The sequence below is a fragment of the Oncorhynchus clarkii genome, chromosome 8 (assembly GCF_045791955.1).
Source record: "Oncorhynchus clarkii lewisi isolate Uvic-CL-2024 chromosome 8, UVic_Ocla_1.0, whole genome shotgun sequence".
Lineage (NCBI taxonomy): Eukaryota > Metazoa > Chordata > Actinopteri > Salmoniformes > Salmonidae > Oncorhynchus > Oncorhynchus clarkii.
Window position 1 is genome coordinate 4,746,172 of NC_092154.1, and position 23,057 is coordinate 4,769,228.

The 23,057-nt window shown below is 45.5% G+C and overlaps 1 protein-coding gene across 1 annotated transcript; it reads left to right on the top strand.

Moving 5' to 3' along the window:
• Positions 1-4,124: 4,124 nt before the first annotated feature.
• On the top strand, positions 4,125-21,109 carry LOC139414880 (rp1 like 1b). The gene is made up of 3 exons (XM_071162477.1): positions 4,125-4,750; positions 10,491-10,674; positions 11,575-21,109. Exons 1-3 carry the CDS (start codon positions 4,211-4,213, stop codon positions 21,006-21,008), a joined length of 10,158 nt encoding a protein of 3,385 aa, XP_071018578.1. The 5' UTR covers positions 4,125-4,210; the 3' UTR covers positions 21,009-21,109.
• Positions 21,110-23,057: the final 1,948 nt, after the last annotated feature.

Sequence of the window (23,057 nt, forward strand, 5' to 3'; positions counted from 1 at the left end):
TAGGCCTACAGGAAGTGACAGTAGGCCTAAAGGAAGTGATGGCCATGTCTACTGTCTGTGTTGATCAGGCTCTCCGCTAAGACTAAGCTCTTTATTTAAACTTATATGAAGCTTACCTCTGCTGCTTGCTGCTCGGCCCTCTTTAAACACAGTGAATGTACAGGTCTCTATTTAAAGAGTTTTATCCCTAAGATAAGACCTAGTGCCAAGCTCTCTTGTGTGGCTCCGTCCTTAGTCTTTATCTGCTTATTAATTAAGGCCACGCAGAATATGTTCAGGACTTAAATGTTTCCATGAACACCTAACACCTAATGTGAGAAGTACATTCATGTACAAGACTTAGAGCTGACTACCTAAATAAGGGGAAACTCCAACATAAAGTGTCTTAAAATAGGGCGTTGGTCCACCACGAGCCAGAACAGCTTTAATACACCTTGGCGTAGATTCTACAAGTGTCTGGAGTGTCTATTGGAGCGAAGCAACACCATTGTTTCATTTGGTGTTCTGTCGATGGTGGTGGAAAACGGTGTCTCAGGCGCCGCTATATAGAATCTCTTATAAGTGTTCAACTAGGTTGAGATCTGGTGACTGAGACACACACACACACACACACACACACAGTTTTGTTTTGCCACTCTTGTGGGGACCAAAGAATTGAGTCCATTCCAAAATTATATTTTCCCTAACCCTAAATCTAACTCTAACCCTAACCTTAACTGTTAACCTAACCCTAACTCTTAGCCCTACACCCTAGTGTAACCCCTAACCCTAACCCTAACCCCTAGTGTAACCCCTAACCCTAACCCTAACTGTTAACCTAACCCTAACCCTAAACGCTAGTGTAACCCCTAACCCTACCTCTAACCCTAACCCTATATCTAACCTTAACCGTTAACCTAACTCTAACTCTAACTCCTAACCCTAACCCTAACCCCTAGTGTAACCCCTATCCCTAACCTTATCCCTAACCTTAACCGTTAACCTAACTCTAACTCCTAACCCTAACCCTTAGTGTAACCCCTAACCCTAACCCCTAGTGTAACCCCTAACCCTAACCCCTAGTGTAACCCCTAACCCTAACCCCTAGTGTAACCCCTAACCCTAACCCCTAGTGTAACCCCTAACCCTAACCCCTAGTGTAACTCCTAACCCTAACCCTAACCCCAGTGTAACCCCTAACCCCTAGTGTAACCCCTAACCCTAACCCTAACCCCTAGTGTAACTCCTAACCCTAACCCTAACCCCTAGTGTAAACCCTAACCCTAACCTCAAGTGTAACCCCTAACCCTAACCCCTAGTGTAACTCCTAACCCTAACCCTAACCCCTAGTGTAACCCCTAACCTTAACCCTAACCCCTAGTGTAACCCCTAACCCTAACCCCTAGTGTAACCCCTAACCCTAACCCATAGTGTAACCCCTAACCCTAACCCTAACCCCTAGTGTAACCCCTAACCCTAACCCTAACCCCTAGTGTTATCCCTAACCCTAACCCCTAGTGATACCCCTAACCCTAACCCCTAGTGTAACCCTTAACCCTAACCCCTAGTGTAGCCCCTAACCCTAACCCCTAGTGTTATCCCTAACCCTAACCCTAACCCCTAGTGTACCCCCTAACCCTAACCCTAACCCCTAGTGTAACCCCTAACCCTAACCCCTAGTGTAACCCCTAACCCTAACCCCTAGTGGTATCCCTAACCCTAACCCCTAGTGTAACCCCTAACCTCTAGTGTAACCCCTAACCCTAACCCCTAGTGTTATCCCTAACCCTAACCCCTAGTGATACCCCTAACCCTAACCCTAACCCCTAGTGTAACCCTTAACCCTAACCCCTAGTGTAGCCCCTAACCCTAACCCCTAGTGTTATCCCTAACCCTAACCCTAACCCCTAGTGTACCCCCTAACCCTAACCCTAACCCCTAGTGTAACCCCTAACCCTAACCCCTAGTGTAACCCCTAACCCTAACCCCTAGTGGTATCCCTAACCCTAACCCCTAGTGTAACCCCTAACCTCTAGTGTAACCCCTAACCCTAACCCCTAGTGTAACCCCTAACCCTAACCCTAACCCCTAGTGTAACCCCTAACCCTAACCCCTAGTGTAACCCCTAACCCTAACCCTAACCCCTAGTGTAACCCCTAACCCTAACCCCTAGTGTTATCCCTAACCCTAACCCCTAGTGTTATCCCTAACCCTAACCCCTAGTGTAACCCCTAACCCTAACCCCTAGTGTAACCCCTAACCCTAACCCCTAGTGTAACCCCTAACCCTAACCCTAACCCCTAGTGTAACCCCTAACCCTAACCCCTAGTGTAACCCCTAACCCTAACCCTAACCCCTAGTGTTATCCCTAACCCTAACCCCTAGTGTAACCCCTAACCCTAACCCTAACCCTAGTGTAACCCCTAACCCTAACCCCTAGTGTAACCCCTAACCCTAACCCCTAGTGTTATCCCTAACCCTAACCCTAACCCCTAGTGTAACCCCTAACCCTAACCCTAACCCCTAGTGTAACCCCTAACCCTAACCCCTAGTGTAACCCCTAACCCTAACCCCTAGTGTTATCCCTAACCCTAACCCATAGTGTAACCCCTAACCTCTAGTGTAACCCCTAACCCTAACCCCTAGTGTAACCCCTAACCCTAACCCTAACCCCTAGTGTAACCCCTAACCCTAACCCCTAGTGTAACCCCTAACCCTAAACCCTAGTGTAACCCCTAACCCCTAACCCTAACCCCTAGTGTAACCCCTAACCCTAACCCTAACCCCTAGTGTAACCCCTAACCCTAACCATAAACCCTAGTGTAACTCCTAACCCTAACCCTAACCCCTAGTGTAACCCCTAACCCTAACCCCTAGTGTAACCCCTAACCCTAACCCCTAGTGTAACCCCTAACCCCTAACCCTAACCCCTAGTGTAACCCCTAACCCTAACCCTAACCCCTAGTGTAACCCCTAACTCTAACCCCTAGTGTAACCCCTAACCCTAACCCCTAGTGTAACCCCTAACCCCTAACCCCTAGTGTAACCCCTAGCCCTATCCCTAACCCCTAGTGTAACCCCTAACCCTAACCCCTAGTGTTATCCCTAACCCTAAACCTAATTGTAACCCTAACCCTAACCCTAACCCTAACCCCTAGTGTTATCCCTAACCCTAAACCTAATTGTAACCCTAAACCTAAAATAGCATTTTTACCCTGTGGGAAATGTCACTCTATTTTTCTTGATTCACTATCCTTGTGAGGACTTCTGGTAACCACAAAGATAGTTATACACAAACACACACTACACACACACACACACACACACACACACACAAACACACACACACACACACACTACACACACACACACACACACACACACACACACACACACACACACACACACACACTACACACACACACTACACACACACACACACACACACACACACACACACACACACACATACACACACAAACACACACTACACACACACACACACACAACACACACACACACACACACACAACACACACACACACACACACACACACACACACACACACACACACACACACACACACACACCCTTTAAACCGCCTATGAGATAACTCCTAGCCATGGTAGCTAAAATAATGGGCAACGGGACATTTTTATATACTATCCTAAGCATGATGGGATGTCAGGAACCACACCTAAGCATGATGGGACGTCAGGAACCACACCTGTGTGGAAGCACCTGCTTTCAATATACTTTGTATCCCTCATTTACTCAATTGATTCCCATATTTTGGCAGGTACCTGTATATTTAATAAGTACAAGACATAAACCCGCATTAAGGTATAAGAGTCAGAGTATAGATTTATCATATTCTCTAAGCCTGTTCCATTTTACACCAGAGACCGTGAAATGATCCTATGTCAAGGTGCTGAAGTGCACACGTACTTGAATCGATTTATATTCCTTAGCACAAACTGCTAAATGCAAAACAAGTAAACATGTGCTGTTCATGATGTCATCTGACCTTGTTGACCTTCTTCTCTCTCTTCCTCTCTTCCAGTGTGGGCGAGTGGGAGGAACACAGTTATCATGTGGACCACCAGCCCCTAGACAACCAGCCAGTTAAACCATGACACCCACTTGCCTGCTCATTTTTCTCTACACACCTTTGTCGAGAGGCGTGGACTAACCGGGAAGTAATAGCAGTCGGACAGGAAGTAAACAAAGATGTCTTCCCACAAGCGCAGATTCCAGTGCTTCGATGCCATCTCGGACGAGGGCGGCCACCACCACCACTCCAAACCCTCGCTCCCCTTCGGGCTGCGTTCTGCCCCCGCGCCTCCCCCCAGGAGAGCCACCCATGGTGGGGAAACCATTCACCAGGAGACCATGGAGGACTGGGGTTGTTATCTGTGTGCCCAGGCCACAGAGGCCAGAGAGGAGGCCCAGAGAGAGGCTCAAAGAGAGGCCCAAAGAGAGGCATCAGCCTGGTACCTCCCTCCGGTCCACCCACACTCCCACCATCACCACCCTCAGCAGTATGTTCGCAGGCGGCCGGTCTGGCCTGAGGAGGTCCCTGCTGAGCCCTCTTGCCAACACCACCACCTCCACAAGAAGGTGGTGCTGGTGAAGAATAGCGACCCCTCTGTTCGGAGGACCATCGTGCTCCATCGCAAGACCCTCCGCAGCCTGAGCCTGTTTCTGGAGGAGCTGTCTGAGTTCATGCAGTACCACATCAGGAAACTGTACACTCTGGAGGGACGCAAGGTGACACTGTCTTCTTCCTCAACATCCTTGGATATTACCATTTGGTGTGCTAGTTTAGGGTAACTTTAAGTTTTCCCCAAAGTGAAGCGTTGTTTATCGTTAGATGATGAAGCACATAGTGATGGGTAAAAACAGTTGAATGTTGGGATATTATTTTTGATGGTATTCTAATATTGTATTTGCGGCTGGTCGGCTGTACCTGCTCAAAACTCTGGTAAATTTTTCCTTCTGTAGCGTGTTATTAGTGTGTTAAAAAAACTCTAAAAGTATTATTTTTAAATAGCCAATATGTTTTTCAGCACTTTCTTTCCATGCCTGATCAAAACAAATGTTCCCATGGCACACTCTCTTGTCCCTCTGCAGCAGACATATAGTGAGCAATATGTTTGGATCGTAGTATCAAATATCAATCAATACATGTAGAATCGTGAATATCGCAATACACCTGCACCTAAGTATCATGATAATATTGTATTGTGAAATCCCTGACAATTCCCAAGACTAGAAACAGATTTTGTTCAGTGGAAGTCTAGAGCACGGCTAAGGTGCTTTTGTCTAATGTGCTTGTCGCCATGTGCTTCTGTGTGAGTCTGCATTCTTTACCACTAAAGAACGTTTTAGGAAATCAACCAAATTTGTTATGACTGTTTCTAGTCATCACATTAATGATTTTGTTTGGAAAATGTTAGAAGGCAACAGACTGTGGAGACATTATTTTTCTTTGGTAGTTTCTAATATTACCTGTGAGAAGCCCTGGGAGTGTGAGGGTGAAAGAGAGACCTCTAGTGGCAGGAATTATGATGACCATATATTTTACCAAGAGCCAAAGCGGAGTCAAACTGTTATTATGATGCTGAGATTCTAGTTTTCCATTCAGAACATAACTGTATTGATAACAGCATGTGCACCTCAACGTTTTGTTTAGGAAAAGGATGCTTCTTAAAGAGGCAGAGATATATCTGGGTTGTTTGGTGACAATCCAGGCAATTCCTGTCTGTCGGCCTTCTACTGTAGCCCCTCCCCTATGTAGCCCCTCCTCTATCAGCTCTATCCTTGTAACCCCTCCCCTATCAGCTCTATCCTTGTAGCCCCTCCCCTATCAGCTCTATCCTTGCAGCCCCTCCCCTATCAGCTCTATCCTTGTAGCCCCTCCCTTATGTAGCCCCTCCTCTATCAGCTCTATCCTTGTAGCCCCTCCCTATCAGCTCTATCCTTATAGCCCCTCCCTATCAGCTCTATCCTTGTAGCCCCTCCCCTATCAGCTCTATCCTTGTAGCCCCTCCCTATCAGCTCTATCCTTGTAGCCCCTCCCCTATCAGCTCTATCCTTGTAGCCCCTCCCCTATCAGCTCTATCCTTGTAGCCCCTCTCTATCAGCTCTATCCTTGTAGCCTCTCTCTATCAGCTCTATCCTTGTTGCCCCTCGCCTATCAGCTCTATCCTTGTAGCCCCTCCCCTATCAGCTCTATCCTTGCAGCCCCTACCTATCAGCTCTATCCTTGTAACCCCTCCCCTATCAGCTCTATCCTTGTAGCCCCTCCCCTATCACCTCTATCCTTGTAGCCCCTCCCCTATCAGCTCTATCCTTGTAGCCCCTCCCCTATGTAGCCCCTCCTCTATCAGCTCTATCCTTGTAACCCCTCCCCTATGTAGCCCCTCCTCTATCAGCTCTATCCTTGTAGCCCCTCCCCTATCAGCTCTATCCTTGTAGCCCCTCTCTATCAGCTCTATCCTTGTAGCCCCTCTCTATCAGCTCTATCCTTGTTGCCCCTCCCCTATCAACTCTATCCTTGTAGCCCCTCCCCTATCAGCTCTATCCTTGTAGCCCCTCCCTATCAGCTCTATCCTTGTAGCCCCTCCCCTATCAGCTCTATCCTTGTAGCCCCTCCCCTCAGCTCTATCCTAACAGCTCTATAATAAGCGACACCTGAATGGGGTGGAGACAATAATGAGGACAGGTGAAACAGATCAGGGTGTGACAGTGCAGGACATTTCCTGCAACAACAGGGTGTTCAAATTAAGATCCCACATATGTAGCAATGCTTGAGAAGGAGGTTATGAGACTTGTTCACCCGAAGTCAGATGGAAGTGTAATGGTTAGTAATTATGATGTGCTTTAATTGATAAAGATGTTATTACTATGGTACTAGACCTTGAAAGACTATCATTTTCCCATCTTAGATAACTTATTTAAAAATAAGGGAAAGTTGACAACTATTCAGTAACTATTCATCTTAGTAACTATTCATCTTAGTCAAAACGGAGCTATTTTGAAATAAGCAGGTCAGTGTTGAGAATTCACAGGCAGTAGGAGACCAGGAGTCGCTCAGAAAGGCATCCTCCTCTACAGCAACGATTAATTATCTTCATCTGGGCTACCTGTGACTGTGGATAAAACCATTTATCTGGTTCAACTGCCAGGGTGGTTTTATAGTTTGAAAATGCACTGTGAGCAATAAACACAACTTAAAACATGTACAATAGAAAAACTAATCTAATAGATCAAATTCAGAGATATTATATAGTAATTTAATGTTGGGTCTCAACGACCACTTGGCTTGTATGAACGGGCTTCCAGGGGGTCTGTAACCCACACTATTGTTCTGTATACAATTCTGTATGATTGGCAAAACATTACTTGTTGCACATCTGTAATCTTTTTGGATAGTATTCCATTTCCCAAATAAGTTATTTACACTCTTTACCCAAATTCACACATGTTGTGCAAACTAAGGAAGGTGAGTATAGTCACTGAGTAATGTTGATGCTAGGTTTGTAAAAAAAAACAATCTGGAACTACTGCTCGCATATTAATATGGAAATTCAACCGGAACCACAGAGTCGAGAGTCGAGAGTTGATAGTCGAGAGTCGAGAGTCGGGAGTCGGGACTCGGGAGTAGAGTCGGGACTCGGGAGTAGAGTCGGGAGTCGAGAGTCGGGAGTCGTGTCGGGAGTCGTGTCGGGAGTAGAGTCGGGAGTAGAGTCGGGAGTCGGGACCCAGTCTCTGTCTGGTGTGGTCCCCAGTCTCTGTCTGGTGAGGTCTCCAGTCTCTGTATAGTGAGGTCTCCAGTCTCTCTCTGGTGTGGTCTCCAGTCTCTGTCTGGTGTGGTCCCCAGTCTCTGTCTGGTGTGGTGCCCAGTCTCTGTCTGGTGTGGTATCTAGTCTCTGTGGTCCCCAGTCTCTATCTGGTGAGGTGCCCAGTCTCTGTCTGGTGTGGTATCTAGTCTCTGTGGTCCCCAGTCTCTGTCTGGTTAGGTGCCCAGACTCTTTCTGAGGTCCCCAGTCTCTGTCTGGTGTGGTCCCCAGTCTCTGTCTGGTGAGGTGCCCAGTCTCTCTCTGGTGTGGTATCTAGTCTCTGTGGTCCCCAGTCTCTATCTGGTGAGGTGCCCAGTCTCTGTCTGGTGTGGTATCTAGTCTCTGTGGTCCCCAGTCTCTGTCTGGTTAGGTGCCCAGACTCTTTCTGAGGTCTCCAGTCTCTGTCTGGTGAGGTCTCCAGTCTCTGTCTGGTGTGGTCTCCAGTCTCTGTCTGGTGTGGTCTCCAGTCTCTGTCTGGTGTGGTCCCCAGTCTCTGTCTGGTGTGGTCCCCAGTCTCTGTCTGGTGAGGTGCCCAGTCTCTGCCTGGTGTGGTATCTAGTCTCTGTGGTCCCCAGTCTCTATCTGGTGAGGTGCCCAGTCTCTGTCTGGTGTGGTATCTAGTCTCTGTGGTCCCCAGTCTCTGTCTGGTTAGGTGCCCAGACTCTTTCTGAGGTCTCCAGTCTCTGTCAGGTGAGGTGCCCAGTCTCTGTCTGGTGTGGTCCCCAGTCTCTGTCTTGTGTGGTACCCAGTCTCTGTCAGGTCAGGTTCCCAGTCTCTGTCTGGTGTGGTACCCAGTCTCTGTCTTGTGTAGTACCCAGTCTCTGTCTGGTGTGGTTCCCAGACTCTTTCTGGAGAGGTCTCCAGTCTCTGTCTGGTGTGGTCCCCAGTCTCTGTCTTGTGTGGTACCCCCAAGCATCTGTGTTATCTTGTCTGTAGTAACGCCTTCCTGCTTTGCCTCAACTCGTCCTCGGGCTGCTGAGCCGTGCTTGGGGCTCTGGTGACAAACAGAATGCACAGTCACCTCAGCGGAGGGGGACTAGGAGATTATCCTGGGTTAGGATGATAATATGGTTAGTGGCCAGCCAGACCGACCCTCCACACAGCCCTTGCTGCTGCTGCAGGGATGTGTTAGCATCACTACCAGGGCAGAGTCACTAAAGTGGTTTAAAACAGGGAAAGCACCCTCTGATCTGTGTTTCCTTGTTTGGAAATTATTTGATGAGAATTTGAAAGAAAAGAAAATCCTGCACAATATGCTTGCCAGTATCACTTACCTTAAAGTGTTATGGATGCAAGTCAATATTGAGTTGGTCTAAACTAATTTTGTCCTGGACTGAACAAACCTTATTTGATATATCAGACTTCCCCTCATGATTAGCATGAGCTGATTACAATATCAGAATATCAGAATGCTGTTTTAATTATTATCTTAAATCGTAGTGTGGGAGGAAATTAAGATTGCAAATGTTTATGTTTCCTCAGCTTGGTAACATCTTCATGTTGTTCATGGCTTTAATCCATTATGACCGGCTGGTAGGCTAGCGGCTGGTAGGCTAGCGGCTGGTAGGCTAGCGGCTGGTAGGCTAGCGGCTGGTAGGCTAGCGGCTGGTAGCCAAGCGGCAGGTAGGCTAGCGGCTGGTAGGCTAGCGGCTGGTAGTCAAGCGGCTGGTAGGCTAGCGGCTGGTAGGCTAGCGGCTGGTAGGCTAGCGGTTGGTAGGCTAGCGGCAGGTAGCCAAGCGGCAGGTAGGCTAGCGGCAGGTAGGCTAGCGGCAGGTAGCCAAGCGGCAGGTAGGCTAGCGGCAGGTAGGCTAGCGGCAGGTAGTCAAGCAGCAGGTAGGCTAGCGGCAGGTAGTCAAGCAGCAGGTAGGCTAGCTGCAGGTCTCCAAGCGGCAGGTCTCCAAGCGGCAGGTAGCCAAGCGTTAGGTAGGCTAGCGGCAGGTAGCCAAGCGGCAGGTAGTCAAGCAGCAGGTAGGCTAGCTGCAGGTAGCCAAGCGGCAGGTCTCCAAGCGGCAGGTAGCCAAGCGTTAGGTAGGCTAGCGGTAGGTAGCCAAGCGGCAGGTAGGCTAGCGGCAGGTAGTCTAGCGGCAGGTAGTCTAGCGTTTAAAGTGTTGGGCCAGTAACCGAAAGGTTGCTAGATCGAATCCCCGAGCTGACAAGGTAAAACATGTGTCGTTCTGCCCCTGAACAAGGCAGTTAACCCACTTTACCTCGGTAGGCCGTCATTGTAAATAAGAGTTTGTTCTTAATAAGTGACTTGCCTAGTTAAATTTTAAAAAATTATGGCCTTAGTTCTTAGCCATATCCTGTACCTTTACTTAACCATATGGCCAAGGTTCAGCTAGCATTCTTGAACGCTTTATTCTTGGGTACTGATACTGTGGTACTGATATCATTTTTTACATCCTTTAACATACAGCTTTTGTGATACTATATATATGTGTGTGTGTGTGTGTGTTTATGTAAGTATTATTCATACATGTTTGTCTCATTGAGATCAAAATGTCTTGCTTGAGAAACCGGCCAATCTCAATTTAGGTCATAGCTGATTTTTGACTAACTCTCTGTTTCAGTTTCCTTGTCTAGGAACCTGTCTGTCCTCTATTAGTCTGCTTATCTACAGTAAAACATTTTGTTCACCTGGCTCTCTGTGTGTTTCTTTGTGTCAGATCGACAGTGTTCAGGGTCTCCTGCAGTGCCCCAGTGTGTTGATTTGTGTGGGCCGTGAGCCCTCCCACCCCATCCTTCTGGAGAACTTCCGGAAAAACTCAGATGACAAACTTCCACGACTGAGGCCGAGGTCACTGGGACGCTCCAGCATGGCCAGCGAAGGACAGGAGAGTAAGAAAAATGGTATGACTATATAAATCAATCAATAAATCACTCAAGCATATCAATCAATCAAACAAATTGATTTAGAATGCCCCTTTTTTATATCAGCAGCATCAAATACTTATAAATCAAAATCTTTATTCATGTAATTTCAAATATTTTTTTCTACAAATACACTGCTATTATGTTAAGCAAAGCAATTCCTTTGCCTAATGAGACATCACTGTGCTGGCCATTAGATACTGTATATACTGATTGTATAAAACATTAAGAACACCTGCTCTTTCCATGACAGACTGACCAGGTGAATCCTGGTGAAAGATATGATCCCTTATTGATGTCACTTGTTAAATCCACTTCAATCATTGTAGATGAAGGGGGAGGAGACGGGTTAAAGAAGGATTTTTTAAGCGTTGAGACAATTGAGACATGGATTGTCAGAGGGTGAATGAGCAAGACAAATGATTTAAGTGCCTTTGAACGGGGTATGGTAGTAGGTGCCAGGCGTACCAGTTTGTGTCAAGAACTGCAACGCTGCTGGGATTTTCATGCTCAACAGTTTCCTGTGTATCAAGAATGGTCCACCGCCCAAAGGACATCTAGCCAACTTGATACAATTGTGATAATTATTGGAGCCAACATGGGCCAGCATCACTGTGGAACACTATCGACACCTTGTAGGGTCCATATCCCGACAAATTGAGGCTATTCCGAAGGCAAAAGTGTGATGTGCAACTCAATATTAAGAAGGCGCTCCTAATGATTGGGTCTAATGTTTAACTCATTATTGATATTCAGCAACAATAATTATTGTAACAACTGTCTGAACTTGTTTTACTGGAAAATGTAGTCTTCCTCATCGCCAGCCTTCTTGTAAACCGATGACTGATCATTTATGTTTCTTTCTGCTTGTCACTTCAGGCGGTTTAGGACTTGAGGCAAAGAAAAGTGTCATCCACTTAAGATCTGAATTCAGTAACCGGTCAGCCAGGCATTCCATATCATCGGACAAATCACTCCCACCAATCAACTCTACATCCCCAGCCCACGTAGGCCCATGCCCTCATTCAAGTGAAGGCTTGATGGAAGACGACATCGAGAAAAGGGTACTAGTCAACAAAGATGGCAGCTTGTCAATGGAAATGAAAGTGCGTTTCCGACTACTGAATGACGAGACGCTGCATTGGTCCACACAAGTAAAGAAGTCAGTAGGAACGAACAATGAATACCTCCAAGGATACCATGATAACTGCTCGCTACAGCAGAGTAGTGTGGAAAGCTGTTCCGAGTCGGAGCACCTTTCACCAGGCCAGGCCTACATCACCAAACTGCACCAGAAGCATCTGGATGTCCCTCACTGTCAGCACTGCTGTGGCCACTGCCAGGACAATGAGATCAGGAAGACCCATATTGCGGGGGGGCAGAGGACTGTCCGCCACGTCACCTCCTCCAGCTCCAGTGCCTCCTCACACACCTTTGTACGTAAAGAAGGATCAGTGGAGACTATGTCCAGTGAGGAGATCACCGAGCACGTGGTGGAGAAGACTGCTTGCTTTCAGCAGACTGTGGAGGAAGGGGGCGACTCCATGGTGGAGTACTGCACCATCAGCCGCGGCTGCAGCAGGAGCGAAGTGCACTCGACAACAACGTCCGCCAAGAGTAGGACTAGGGTTTCCACTGAGGACAAGAGCAAGAGCCTTGGCATGAATGAATGCATTGACATTACAACGCAGGCACCAGATAAAAATGAGCCTACAGCTGACAGTTCATCCTCCGCTCCCTCCAAGGAGTCTCAGAGCGAGGTCAGCGTCAAGATCACTGATGCAGAGGAAGAGGATCGGCCTGTGTCTGCTGTTAGTCTTTCCTCCCAGATCCTGGCATCGCTCAGTGAAGACCAGGACGACGAGGAAGACAGTCTTCCACCAAGTATTTCGAGAGCGTGTGCACGTTCTCAGAATAGTAATGCAGAGGAAGAGGAACCCACTAGAATTGCTGTTTTGAACTCACCCATAGCAACACCTATGCAACATTTATCTCCCAGGCCTCCGAGTAGCAAGGCATCCTCTGTGAAGAAATCAACCAAAGTTGTGTCTCTGGCACCATCAAATGGACAAGATGACCAAGAATCAAAAAAGTGTGAAGGATCTGATGAAGCAGTAGAAACAATGGAAGCTGACAAAGAAAATGCTGAAACTGTAGTAGAAGAAGAGAGTCAAGAAGCAAACCCTTCAGAGGACACTGAAAACAAAGACCCAGAAACAAAGGAGAGAGCAAAGTCTGCCAAATCAAATGTCTCTACCAGATGTAGGAAGTCCAACGTTGGGGAGAAAGGAGTTAATTCAGGAGAGCGATCATCAAGTGCCATGTCAGTCAAATCAAATGCCTCAGCAAAGTCAAGGAAGTCCAATGTTTCAGCTGTAGAAGACGTAGATTTACAGGAACATCCAACAGACAAAAGATCCTCAAGTGTCTCAACAAGATCTCAGTCCAAAATGTCCGAAGCTGAAGAAAACGTTACACCTGAAGAATACGCAAAAACAGCATTAAGTGCTTTGTCAGTTAAATCTAACGCCTCAAGAAAGTCCAAAGTTTCTCATGTTCCCGCTGAAGAAAAAGCAGAAGAGGAACTGGAAGAAACTGAAGCGAGAGCAGCTAGTGCGATGTCTTCTATGTCTAATGTTTCTGCAACATCAAAGTCCAAGGTTTCTGAACTTTGTGTCAAAGAAACCGAAAGAGCATCCAGTGTTATGTCTGCCAAGTACAATATGTCAGCAAGACACAAGAAATATGACGTTTCTGATGATCCCGATGCAGAATACAATCAAACTCTTCCTGCTGAGGAAAATGGAGAAGAGGATTTGGAAAAGTCTGAAGAGAGAGCACCTAGTGCTATGTCAGCTAATTCTAATGTTTCTGCAAAATCAAAGAAAACGAAGGTTTCTCAACTTTGTGTTGAAGATGACAGATCATCCAGCACCATGTCTTCTAAGTACAACCGGTCCGCAAGACACAAGAAATACTATGTTCCTTATGATCCCGCTGGAGAAGAGGATCAACCTGAGGAGAGAGCACCTAGCGCCATGTCTGCTAAGTACAACCGGTCAGGAAGATATGAGAAATACTATGTTTCTAAAGAAAAAGAGGATCAAACTGAAGAGAGACCATCGAGTGGTATGTCTGCTACGTCCAATGGTTCTGAAGCACCTGCTGAGGAAAACGCAGAAGCAGAGGAGGAAACAGCTGGAGAAGGTCCAGAGGAGGAAACAGCTGGAGAAGATCCAACTGGAGAGAAAGCAGAAGAGGTAGAAGAAACAGAGGGTGTTCCCGCTGAACAAACTGATGAATCTGAGCATGAAACGGAAGCTAAGTCAGCTAAGTCTAATGTCTCTACCAGGTCAAAGAAGACCAATGTTTCTCTATTTTGCGTTGAAGAAACTAAGAGATCATCCAGCGCTATGTCTTGTAAGTACAACCGATCATCAAGATTCAATAAATACTACGTTTCTGATGAAACTGAAAAGAGATCAGCTATGTCTGATAAATCCAATATTTCTGATGATCCTTCTGAAGACAACGCAGAAGACGAATTTGGGGAAACTGAGGAGAGAGCACCTAGTGCTATATTTGCTAAGTCTAATGTCTCAGCAAGATTGAGGAAATCTAAAGCTGCCGAGGAAAACACTGAAGAGGGAGCTGAAGAAAGTGCAGAAACTGAGGTAGCAGAAGAAACAGACAACAGAGCTCCCAGTGTTAGGTCTTTTAAGTCCAATGTTTCTGCAAGATCAGCGATGTCTAAATCTTCTGAAGATCCTCCCGAGGAAAACGAAGACAAGGAATTGGAAGAAATTAAAGAGAGACAACCTAGTGCTAAGTCAGTTAAGTCCAATGTTTCTGCAAAATCAAAGAAGTCAAAGGTTTCTCAACTTTGTCCTGAAGAGGAAACTGAAGAGCGAGCACCCAGCGCTTTGTCTGGTAGGTCTGCTGTGTCGGCAAGATGCAAGAAATCAAAAGCTTCTGAAGTTCCTGCTGAAGACAGCCATGAAAATAAAATAGGTGAAACTGGAGAGAGGTCAACTTGTGCTATGTCTGTTAAGTCCGAAGTTGCAGCTGAAGAAACTGCTGAACCTAAGGATGAAACAGAGGATCGAGGTCCCAGTGCTATGTCAGCCAAGTCAGCTAAGTCTAATGTTTCAGCAAGATCAAACAAATCCAAAGCTTCTGAAATCCCTGCTGTAGAAGAGGATCAATTTAAAGAGAGAGCACCCAGCAGTATGTCTGCTAAATCTAATGTTTCTACAAGACATGTGGAGCCTAAAGCTTCAGAAGTTCTTCCTGTGGAAAATGGAGACGAAGAATTGGAAGACGTTGAAGAGAGAGCACCCAGTGCCATGTCTGGCAGATCAGCTAAGTCTAATGTTTCTGCAAAATCAAAGAGGTCCAAGGTTTCTGAACTTTGTGTCAAAGAAACTGAGAGACCATCCAGCGCTATGTCTGCCAAGTACAATATGTCAGCAAGACACAAGAAATACGACGTTTCTGATGATCCCGCTGCAGAACAGGATCAAACCGAGGAGAGAGCAGCTAGTGCTATGTCAGCCAAGTCAAATGCTTTAGCAAGATCAACAAAATCTAAAACTTCTGAAGTTACAGCTGAGGAAACTGTTGACCTTGAAAACCAAACAGAATATGCTACTGCCAAAGTGAAGGCACGAGAGGATGTAAAGGAAACTGAAGAGAGAGCACCTAGTGCTATGTCAGCTAAATCAAATGTCTCAGCAAGATCTAAAAGGTCAAAAGTTTCAGTTATTGAACCTGACCATGAAACAGAGGAGCGAGCACTCAGAGCTGTATCTGCTAAGTCACATTCATCTGCAAGATCAAGGAAGTCCAAAGTTTTTGAAGTAAATTCTATAGAAAAAGCTGAAGAGCAAGTAGAGGAAAATGTGGTGAATGCACCAAGTGCTGTATCTGCTAAGTCTGCAAAGTCAGCTAGGACCAATGCATCAGACAAATCTAACTGCATTTACTGTAGCTCCAAACCGAAAGATAGTACAACTGCTGAAGTGGCTGAGAGACCTAAAAGCAACATGTCCAACGTGTCTTCCCATCTACAGGTCAAAGGACAAAAGGACAAAAACAATAAGGATGACGCCAAAAGTGACAAAGGGAGTGACATTTCAAGAAAGACAAACAGGTCAAATAAGACTGCCACTAGAGATCATGTGGACACTCCCAGACCTAACTCTGTTGTGTCAGAGAGTTGTCTCACTCCTTCCCCACCAGAGTGCCCACCAACCCCCAGAAAAATCAAACGACCTGTTATTTTACTTGGTGGCTCAAGTGACAGTAATAAGTCACATGCAGCATATCCAGTGGAAGAGAACTCTAACATTTCATGCAATGGCCCCTTGGAAGTGACAGACAACAAAAGTGACAAGAGTGGCAAGTGCAAACAGAGGAAAGGGGTTCCCTTACTCAGTTTCTCCCAACGGCGGCCGGAAGGAGAAGTCTCTGAGCTGGTTCCCTCCAATCTACCAAACGCCTCTCCAACAGAGGTGGTGAATGAGTGGCTTAAGAAAATACCGTCTGACAGTGCGATGTACGACATTGGGGACGAATTCAGTGACAGAGGCCATTCACCAGAAGAACTACCTCAAAAGGAAAAACCAAAAGAGGATATTGACACCATTGCTGAGTGTGAAACTCAAAACGAAAAAAAGGAAGAGCTCAAAGAGACAGTGGTCAACCATGTGGCTGACAGTGAGGAGCCAGTGGAGACCCCACCAGAGATCCCACCAGAGACCCCACCAGAGACCCCACCAGAAACCCCACCAGAAGACACTCACCCCTGCACCGCTCCACAAGAAGAGGTATCAAAGAGCTTTCACTCCTCAGTTCAGGTGATGAAAGTCCTGTTGAATCCCAAGCTTGACCGGTGTAACAGTTTACCTGAAGTTTCCCCAGTGTACGGACGTAAACTGAGCACCTCAGCCAGAGGTCTCCTGGATTGCCTCGCAAAGCTGCAGTTGATAGACTTTGATCCCAACTACGATGCAAACGCCAAGGACACAAGGTACAGAGAGCTAATGAACATCCTCCAGTCCCTCTGGTTGTGTGACCCAGCAGAAGGTGGAAAGTCACAGCAGAATGGCTGTGATCAACACTCTGTGGACGGTGATGGGAAAGCAAGGTCGTCCTCTGGGGTGGATGTCAGCAGTGGCTCAACAGACTCAGGTAAGAGTTCAGGCCGTGTGGCTCAGGCAACGAACGCAGAGGGGGAAGCGTTGGTGAAGGTACAAGAAGTTGATGAAATGGCACAGAAAGATGAAAGCCCAGAGTGCTCAGCACCAATGTCTGATACAGCCACTCCGGACATAGCCAGTCGGGTCCAATGGACCCCCGAAGAAGGAGGAGAAGGAGCAATAGCAGTGGAGGAAGAGAAACAAAAAGATGAAGACGTCCCGGAGTCTGATGACACCATTAGAAATGAAAGTCTGAGAGAATTACCAGAAACACCCCCGTCTTCCAATAAGAGCTCAGACCCACGAGAGGACACAAGCTCTGGCTCTCCTCCATCTGTCCAAAGGGCACAACTAGCCAAAAAGGTTTCCCTGGATCCTGATCCTGTCTGGGTCTTGAAGTTACTGAACAAACTAGAGAAGCAGTTCATGACACATTATATGGATGCCATGGCTGAGTTCAAGGTTCGCTGGAACTTGGACAACAACGAACAGCTCAATGCTATGATAGCTGAACTGAAAGATGATGTGAGGAGGAGAATACAACTAAGCATTGACAGGGAACTGAGGAAGATCCACGGTCGGGCTGGAAGACCAAGACCACCCAAAGAAGCCTTGTCACGAGAATCAAATGCACAAACAGAGACAAGACGAAGAAGACTGAAAGTTGTGCGTGACCAGTCCATTGATAACCGGGTTGATAAAAGTGAGGATGCAACCTGCACTTCCTTCAGTGACCAACGGAGTGATGATGAATATTGCCCTTGTGAAGCATGTTTACAAAAGAAACTGGAATTGGGGCCACTGCTTCCTGCAGAAGTCCTGCATACTGCACCAGTCATGATGGCTTTTGATCTAAAGTCAATTCTTCTGTTGAAAAGGGAACCTACTCCAAAGACACAAGAAGCTGATGTTACAGATGACACTGAAACGGTGGTAGTGAAAGCTGGCATTACACATGCTTTTGATTTAAAGTCAATTCTCCAGTTGAAAAAGGACAGTCCACCACAGATACAAGTAGAGGTCAATGTTGCAGATGAGACTGAAGGTATGGATGAAGCCAAAGCAGCGGAAACTCTTGTTGAAAATGTTATCAATGGGGCTAAGAAGGAGATGAAGGAATCACAACAAAAAGATGCTGAAATGGGTGACAAAGCTGAGACAGCAGAATCTGATGTAGAAGTGACAGCTGAAGGTGAAGCAATAGAAGAGGGGGAAGCTGAAACATATACTGCTGAAGATGAAGCAGATGAAGAAGAAACTGAGGAAGCTGAGGGAAAGGAGGTGGATGCTGAATCAAAGAATACTGAAGCTGAGATAGAGGAAGCAGAAGAGAGTGGTAAAGCAGAGGCAGCAGTGTGTTATGAAGCCGGAGAAGAGGAGGAAGTCGAAGCAGAGACAGCTGAAGATGAAACATTGGAAGAAGAAACTTCTGAAGCAGAAACAGCAGCTAATAATGAAGCGGCAGGAGAAGAGGAGGAAGCTGAAGCAGAAACAGCAGAAGCAGAGACAGCAGAAGATGAAGCGGGAGAAGAAGAAATTGCTGAAGGAGAGACAGTAGCTGATGACGAAACAGCAGGAGAAGAAGAGGCAGCTGAAGAAGACACTGCAGGAGAGGAAGAAGTTGAAGTAGAAACAGGAAAAGATGAAGATGCAGAAGAAGAAACTGATAAAGTTATAGCAGCAGGATCAACCTCAGGAGAAGAGGAGAGCACTGAAGCAGCTGATAATAAAATGTCAGGAAAGGAGCAATCTGAAGCTGAAACTGCAGAGGCAGAGACAGCTGATGTAACAGCAGAAGAAGATGAGACTGCGGAAGTAGAGGCAGCTGAAGAGGAGACTGCAGGAGACGAGGAGAGTGCTGAGGCAGAGACAGCGGGAGATGAAGCAGGACAGGAGGAGACTGCTGAGGCAGAGACTACAGATGATGGAACAGCAGGAGAAGAGACTGCTGAAGTAGAATCAGCTGAAGAGGAGACTGCAGGAGACGAGGAGAGTGCTGAGGCAGAGACTACAGATGATGGAACAAGAGGAGAAGAGACTGCTGAAGTAGAAGCAGCTGAAGAGGAGACTGCAGGAGACGAGGAGAGTGCTGAAGCTGAAACAGCTGGAGATGAAACTGCCAAAGAAGAGGAGGATGCTGAAGTAGAGACAGCCGACGAGGAAACTGCAGAAGCTGAAACAGTTGAAAATGAAACAGTTGAAGGGGAGGAGGATGCTGAATCTGAGGCAGCAGAAGAGGAAGCTGCCAGAGACGAAGACACAGTGGAGGCAGAGGCAGAAACCAATGATGATGCAGCAGGGGAAGAGGAGATTGCTAAAGCTGAGACTGCAGACGGTGAGACACCTGGAGAAGATGAAACCACAGGGCACGAGTCCTCAGAAAATGAAACAACTGGCGATGAGTCGGCCGAAATTGAAACAACTGGAGACGAATCGGCACCAGCTGAAACTGCAGGAGAAGGGACAGCTGACGATGAAACAGCAGGAGAGGAGGAGAGTGCTGAAGCTGAAACAGCTGAGGGAGAAGAGCAGACAGCCGGAGATGAAACTGGAAGAGATGAGAATGAAAACGCAGGAGAAGAATCGTCAGAAGCTGAGGCATTTGAAGACGAAGCAGCAACTAAAAGGGCTGAGGAGAATGTAGAAAAGGGGGAGGATGGAACAGCAGAGGATAAAGAGCCTGTAGTTGAATCAAACATTGAGGAGACGGATTGTCAGGATGACGTATCGGAGATAAAAGCAGACGACGAGGCGGAGGAGGGAGAAACGACAGACCAAGATATGGTTCCGGAGGAGACAGGAACAGAACAAGAAGATGATGCAAATGCAGGAGACAATGTAGGAAACGAGGCAGAAGAAGCAAAGACAAACAAATTAAACACAGAAAATGGAAGCCAAGACCAAGCCGAGAACATTGTAGAGGGGTCTGAAAAAGATGAAGAAGTGGAAACTACAGAGGGCAATGAGACAGCCAATGAAGAGGATTGCTGCGGAAACTTTGGGTACTCAGCCGACGGAGAGGATGAAGCTGAGGATGAGTCTGAGTTGGAAATATCAACAGATGAGGGAGAACAATCAGAGGTACCAGCTATCGGGGAAGACAACATGAAGGAAACTGTTGAGGAAACTCCAATGACCTCATTCGATGCCTTGGCCAGAGCAGAGTACTCTGAAGACAGTGCTTACGCCGATGTTGAGGATTCAGAGACTGACGGTAACAACGAGGAGTCAGAGGCACAAGAGGACAAACCAGAAGAGGAGGAGGGTGATATCTCAGCAGAGGCTCAGGCTGAGCTTCATGTTGAAGAGACTCTAGTTGAGGAGCTGCAGGAGGAGGAGAAGGAGGAGGAGACTCCAGTTGAAGAGACTCCTGTTGAGGAGTTGCAGGAGGAAGCAGAGGAGGAAGCTGAGGAGATGGAAGAAGTTGAAATGGAGGAAGTTGAGGAGACTCCTATTGAGGAGCTGAAGGAAGAAGCTGAGGAGGAGCAGGCTGAAGTGGAGGAGGAGGCTGAGGAGGATGCAGCTGAAGATGATGCTGCTGAGGAGGAGCAGGAAGAAGATGAGGAGCAGCAGGAAGCAGCTGAGGAGGAAACTACTGAAAATGAGGCCTCTGATGAGGAAGAGCAGGAGGAAGGGGTGGAGGAGCCGGAAGTTGAAGAGATTGAGGAAGCTGAGGAAGATACTGCTGAAAACGACGATGCTGTTGAGGAAGATCCAGCTGATGAGGGGGATGACATCACAAGCAAAGGACAGTCTGAAGACGACAGTGATAGTGGTGGACCTTCTGGGACATCTAATAAAAGCCTACGTGGTCAACCCACCAAGTCTTCCATGGAATCACAACAAGGCTCACTGGACAAAGTCCTGGATGAAGAGGCAGAGACAAAATCCAACAGCGAGAAGAGTTCACAGATAGGTTCAGGTGAAAGGTCGGGCCACCACCTCTCTGTGAAGAGCAACCAGATGTACCCTACAGACACAGAGGACGAAAGCAGGGTGTCAGAATGCACAGAGGCAGTCAGCGAAGTCCTCGAGCGACAAGTCGTTCACCCAAAGAAGAAGACTCCGAAGAAGTCTCCAGCAAGATCTGTAAAGTCAAGCAAGGCCAAGTAAAGAGACATTGATTAATACTATATTGATTTCTAAAACTTCCCAACTACTGCTGCTGCTTAGTAATAACTTAATCAAATAATGATCAAAGCACTTTATTTCAATAAAGTAAAGATTCTCTGTTAAATTCATACGACAGAAAATATATATGTATTTTTTTCTGGAAGATTATTGACATTTCTTTTTTTACAAACATTGTTTTACATTTATTAGTATTAGTGCAATAATCATATACAACTGTAATGAATAGAATAAAGAATTATTCAAATAAATGTTTTGACTGAGGCACTGAGCACTGAGGAGTTTTGCAAGTAATGAACTACAAAATGAGCAATAGTTATATACAATATGTATATGTGAAACTTGAATGTAAAAAGAACAATAAATATATTTTGTTGATATTTTAGGATAATATATATATTACATTTTTTTGGCAACATTCTTTGTTGCCTGTTTATGAACAAATCTCAGGTAGTTGGAATCTATACATTCCAAATGTACGTATGAAAGCGATCATATACAATACCAGTCAAAGGTTTGGACACTCCTACTCATTCCAGGGTTTTTCTTTATTTTTACTATTTTCTACATTGTAGAATAATAGTGAAGACATCAAAACTATGAAATAACACAAATCATGTAGTAACCAAAAAAGTGTTAAACAAATCAAAATATATTTTACATTTTATATTATTCAAAGTAGCCACCCAAAGCTGTCATCATTCCGTGTGACTACATCGTGAAGCTGGTTGAGAGAATGCCAACCGTGTGCAAAGCTGTCATCAAGGCAAAGGGTGGCTACTATAAAGAATCTAAAATAGAAAATATATTTAGATTTATTTAACACTTTTTTGGTTACTACATGATTCCATAAAATGTGTTATTTCATAGTTTTGATGTCTTCACTATTATTCTACAATGTAGAAAATAGAAAAAATAAAGAAAACCCCTTGAATGAGTAGGAGTGTCCAAACCTTTTTGACTGCATGTGTATTTGACTTTAAATTAGGCTACTGTGGCTTCAAATGTATAAAATTAACATAATATGAGATAATATATATTTTTCTAGATGAAATTGCACTTGTTTTGACAGCCACATTAATAATAGCCTTTAATTAAATATTAAATATTAATAATAGCCTACACTTTGTGACAGTATATACTACTCTGCTATGGAAACATGTAGTTGATCAACCGTATTAAAATTATATATTTTTTATTTTATTAAATTAATTTAAAGATGGCATATAGATGGCATATATATATATATATATATATATATATATATATTATAGAGTGCTTGTACCAGGTGATGTTATGGAAACTTCAATGTTTCCCCATATGTTTGATCCAAATGTTGGATTGTTTTGTTCTTTATGTATCCCCTATTCAAATATTATATATTTTCTTAGTTGTACAGATGTTGACAATGTAAATCGTAATACGCTGAATATACTGATAACGTTTATGAAATAAAATATACTTATGAAAAGTTCATTCATTCATTCATTTATTGAACATTTTATACAGTTTACTTTTCTCTGCGTTCACTGACTAATTTAATAAAACGTATTTTAGTCTTTAATTGATGTACCTTTTTCTTCACTGATTAATTTCTATATCCAATGGTCTTTCTACTGTTACTCCAAAGCATTCAATATAATCACTCTATGGCATTCATGACACAATAAATAATGTCTCCCAAAAACATTTAAATGTGAGATTCAGGAATCTATTAATAATTCACATAAATCTATCTAAAAGGAATGAGGTCCCAGTTATGTTGACAACAAGAGGGATTAATTATGTTTGTTGGTTCTGTTAATACTGAGCCAGATCGTTTGTCATAGGGGGGCAAGGCTAATCTGGAGCTTGTACACCAACCATTATTCATAGTATATAGGACCACGTATATAGGACCATGTAACACTATGGAATACAGAGTAAGACTCTCTCTGTGAATACTCACAATATGACACGGTCGAAGTCACCGGTCTTCTAGCCATCGCCACTCCACCTTTCATATTCCATTTGTTTTGTCTTGTTTTCCCG

Excerpts from the sequence above, each read along its gene's own strand:
- LOC139414880 (XM_071162477.1), top strand. The coding sequence starts at position 4,211 with ATGTCTTCCCACAAGCGCAGATTCCAGTGCTTCGATGCCATCTCGGAC. Across the intron at positions 4,751-10,490 it reads ACACTCTGGAGGGACGCAAG|ATCGACAGTGTTCAGGGTCT; the intron begins GTGACACTGTCT and ends TCTTTGTGTCAG. Across the intron at positions 10,675-11,574 it reads ACAGGAGAGTAAGAAAAATG|GCGGTTTAGGACTTGAGGCA; the intron begins GTATGACTATAT and ends TTGTCACTTCAG.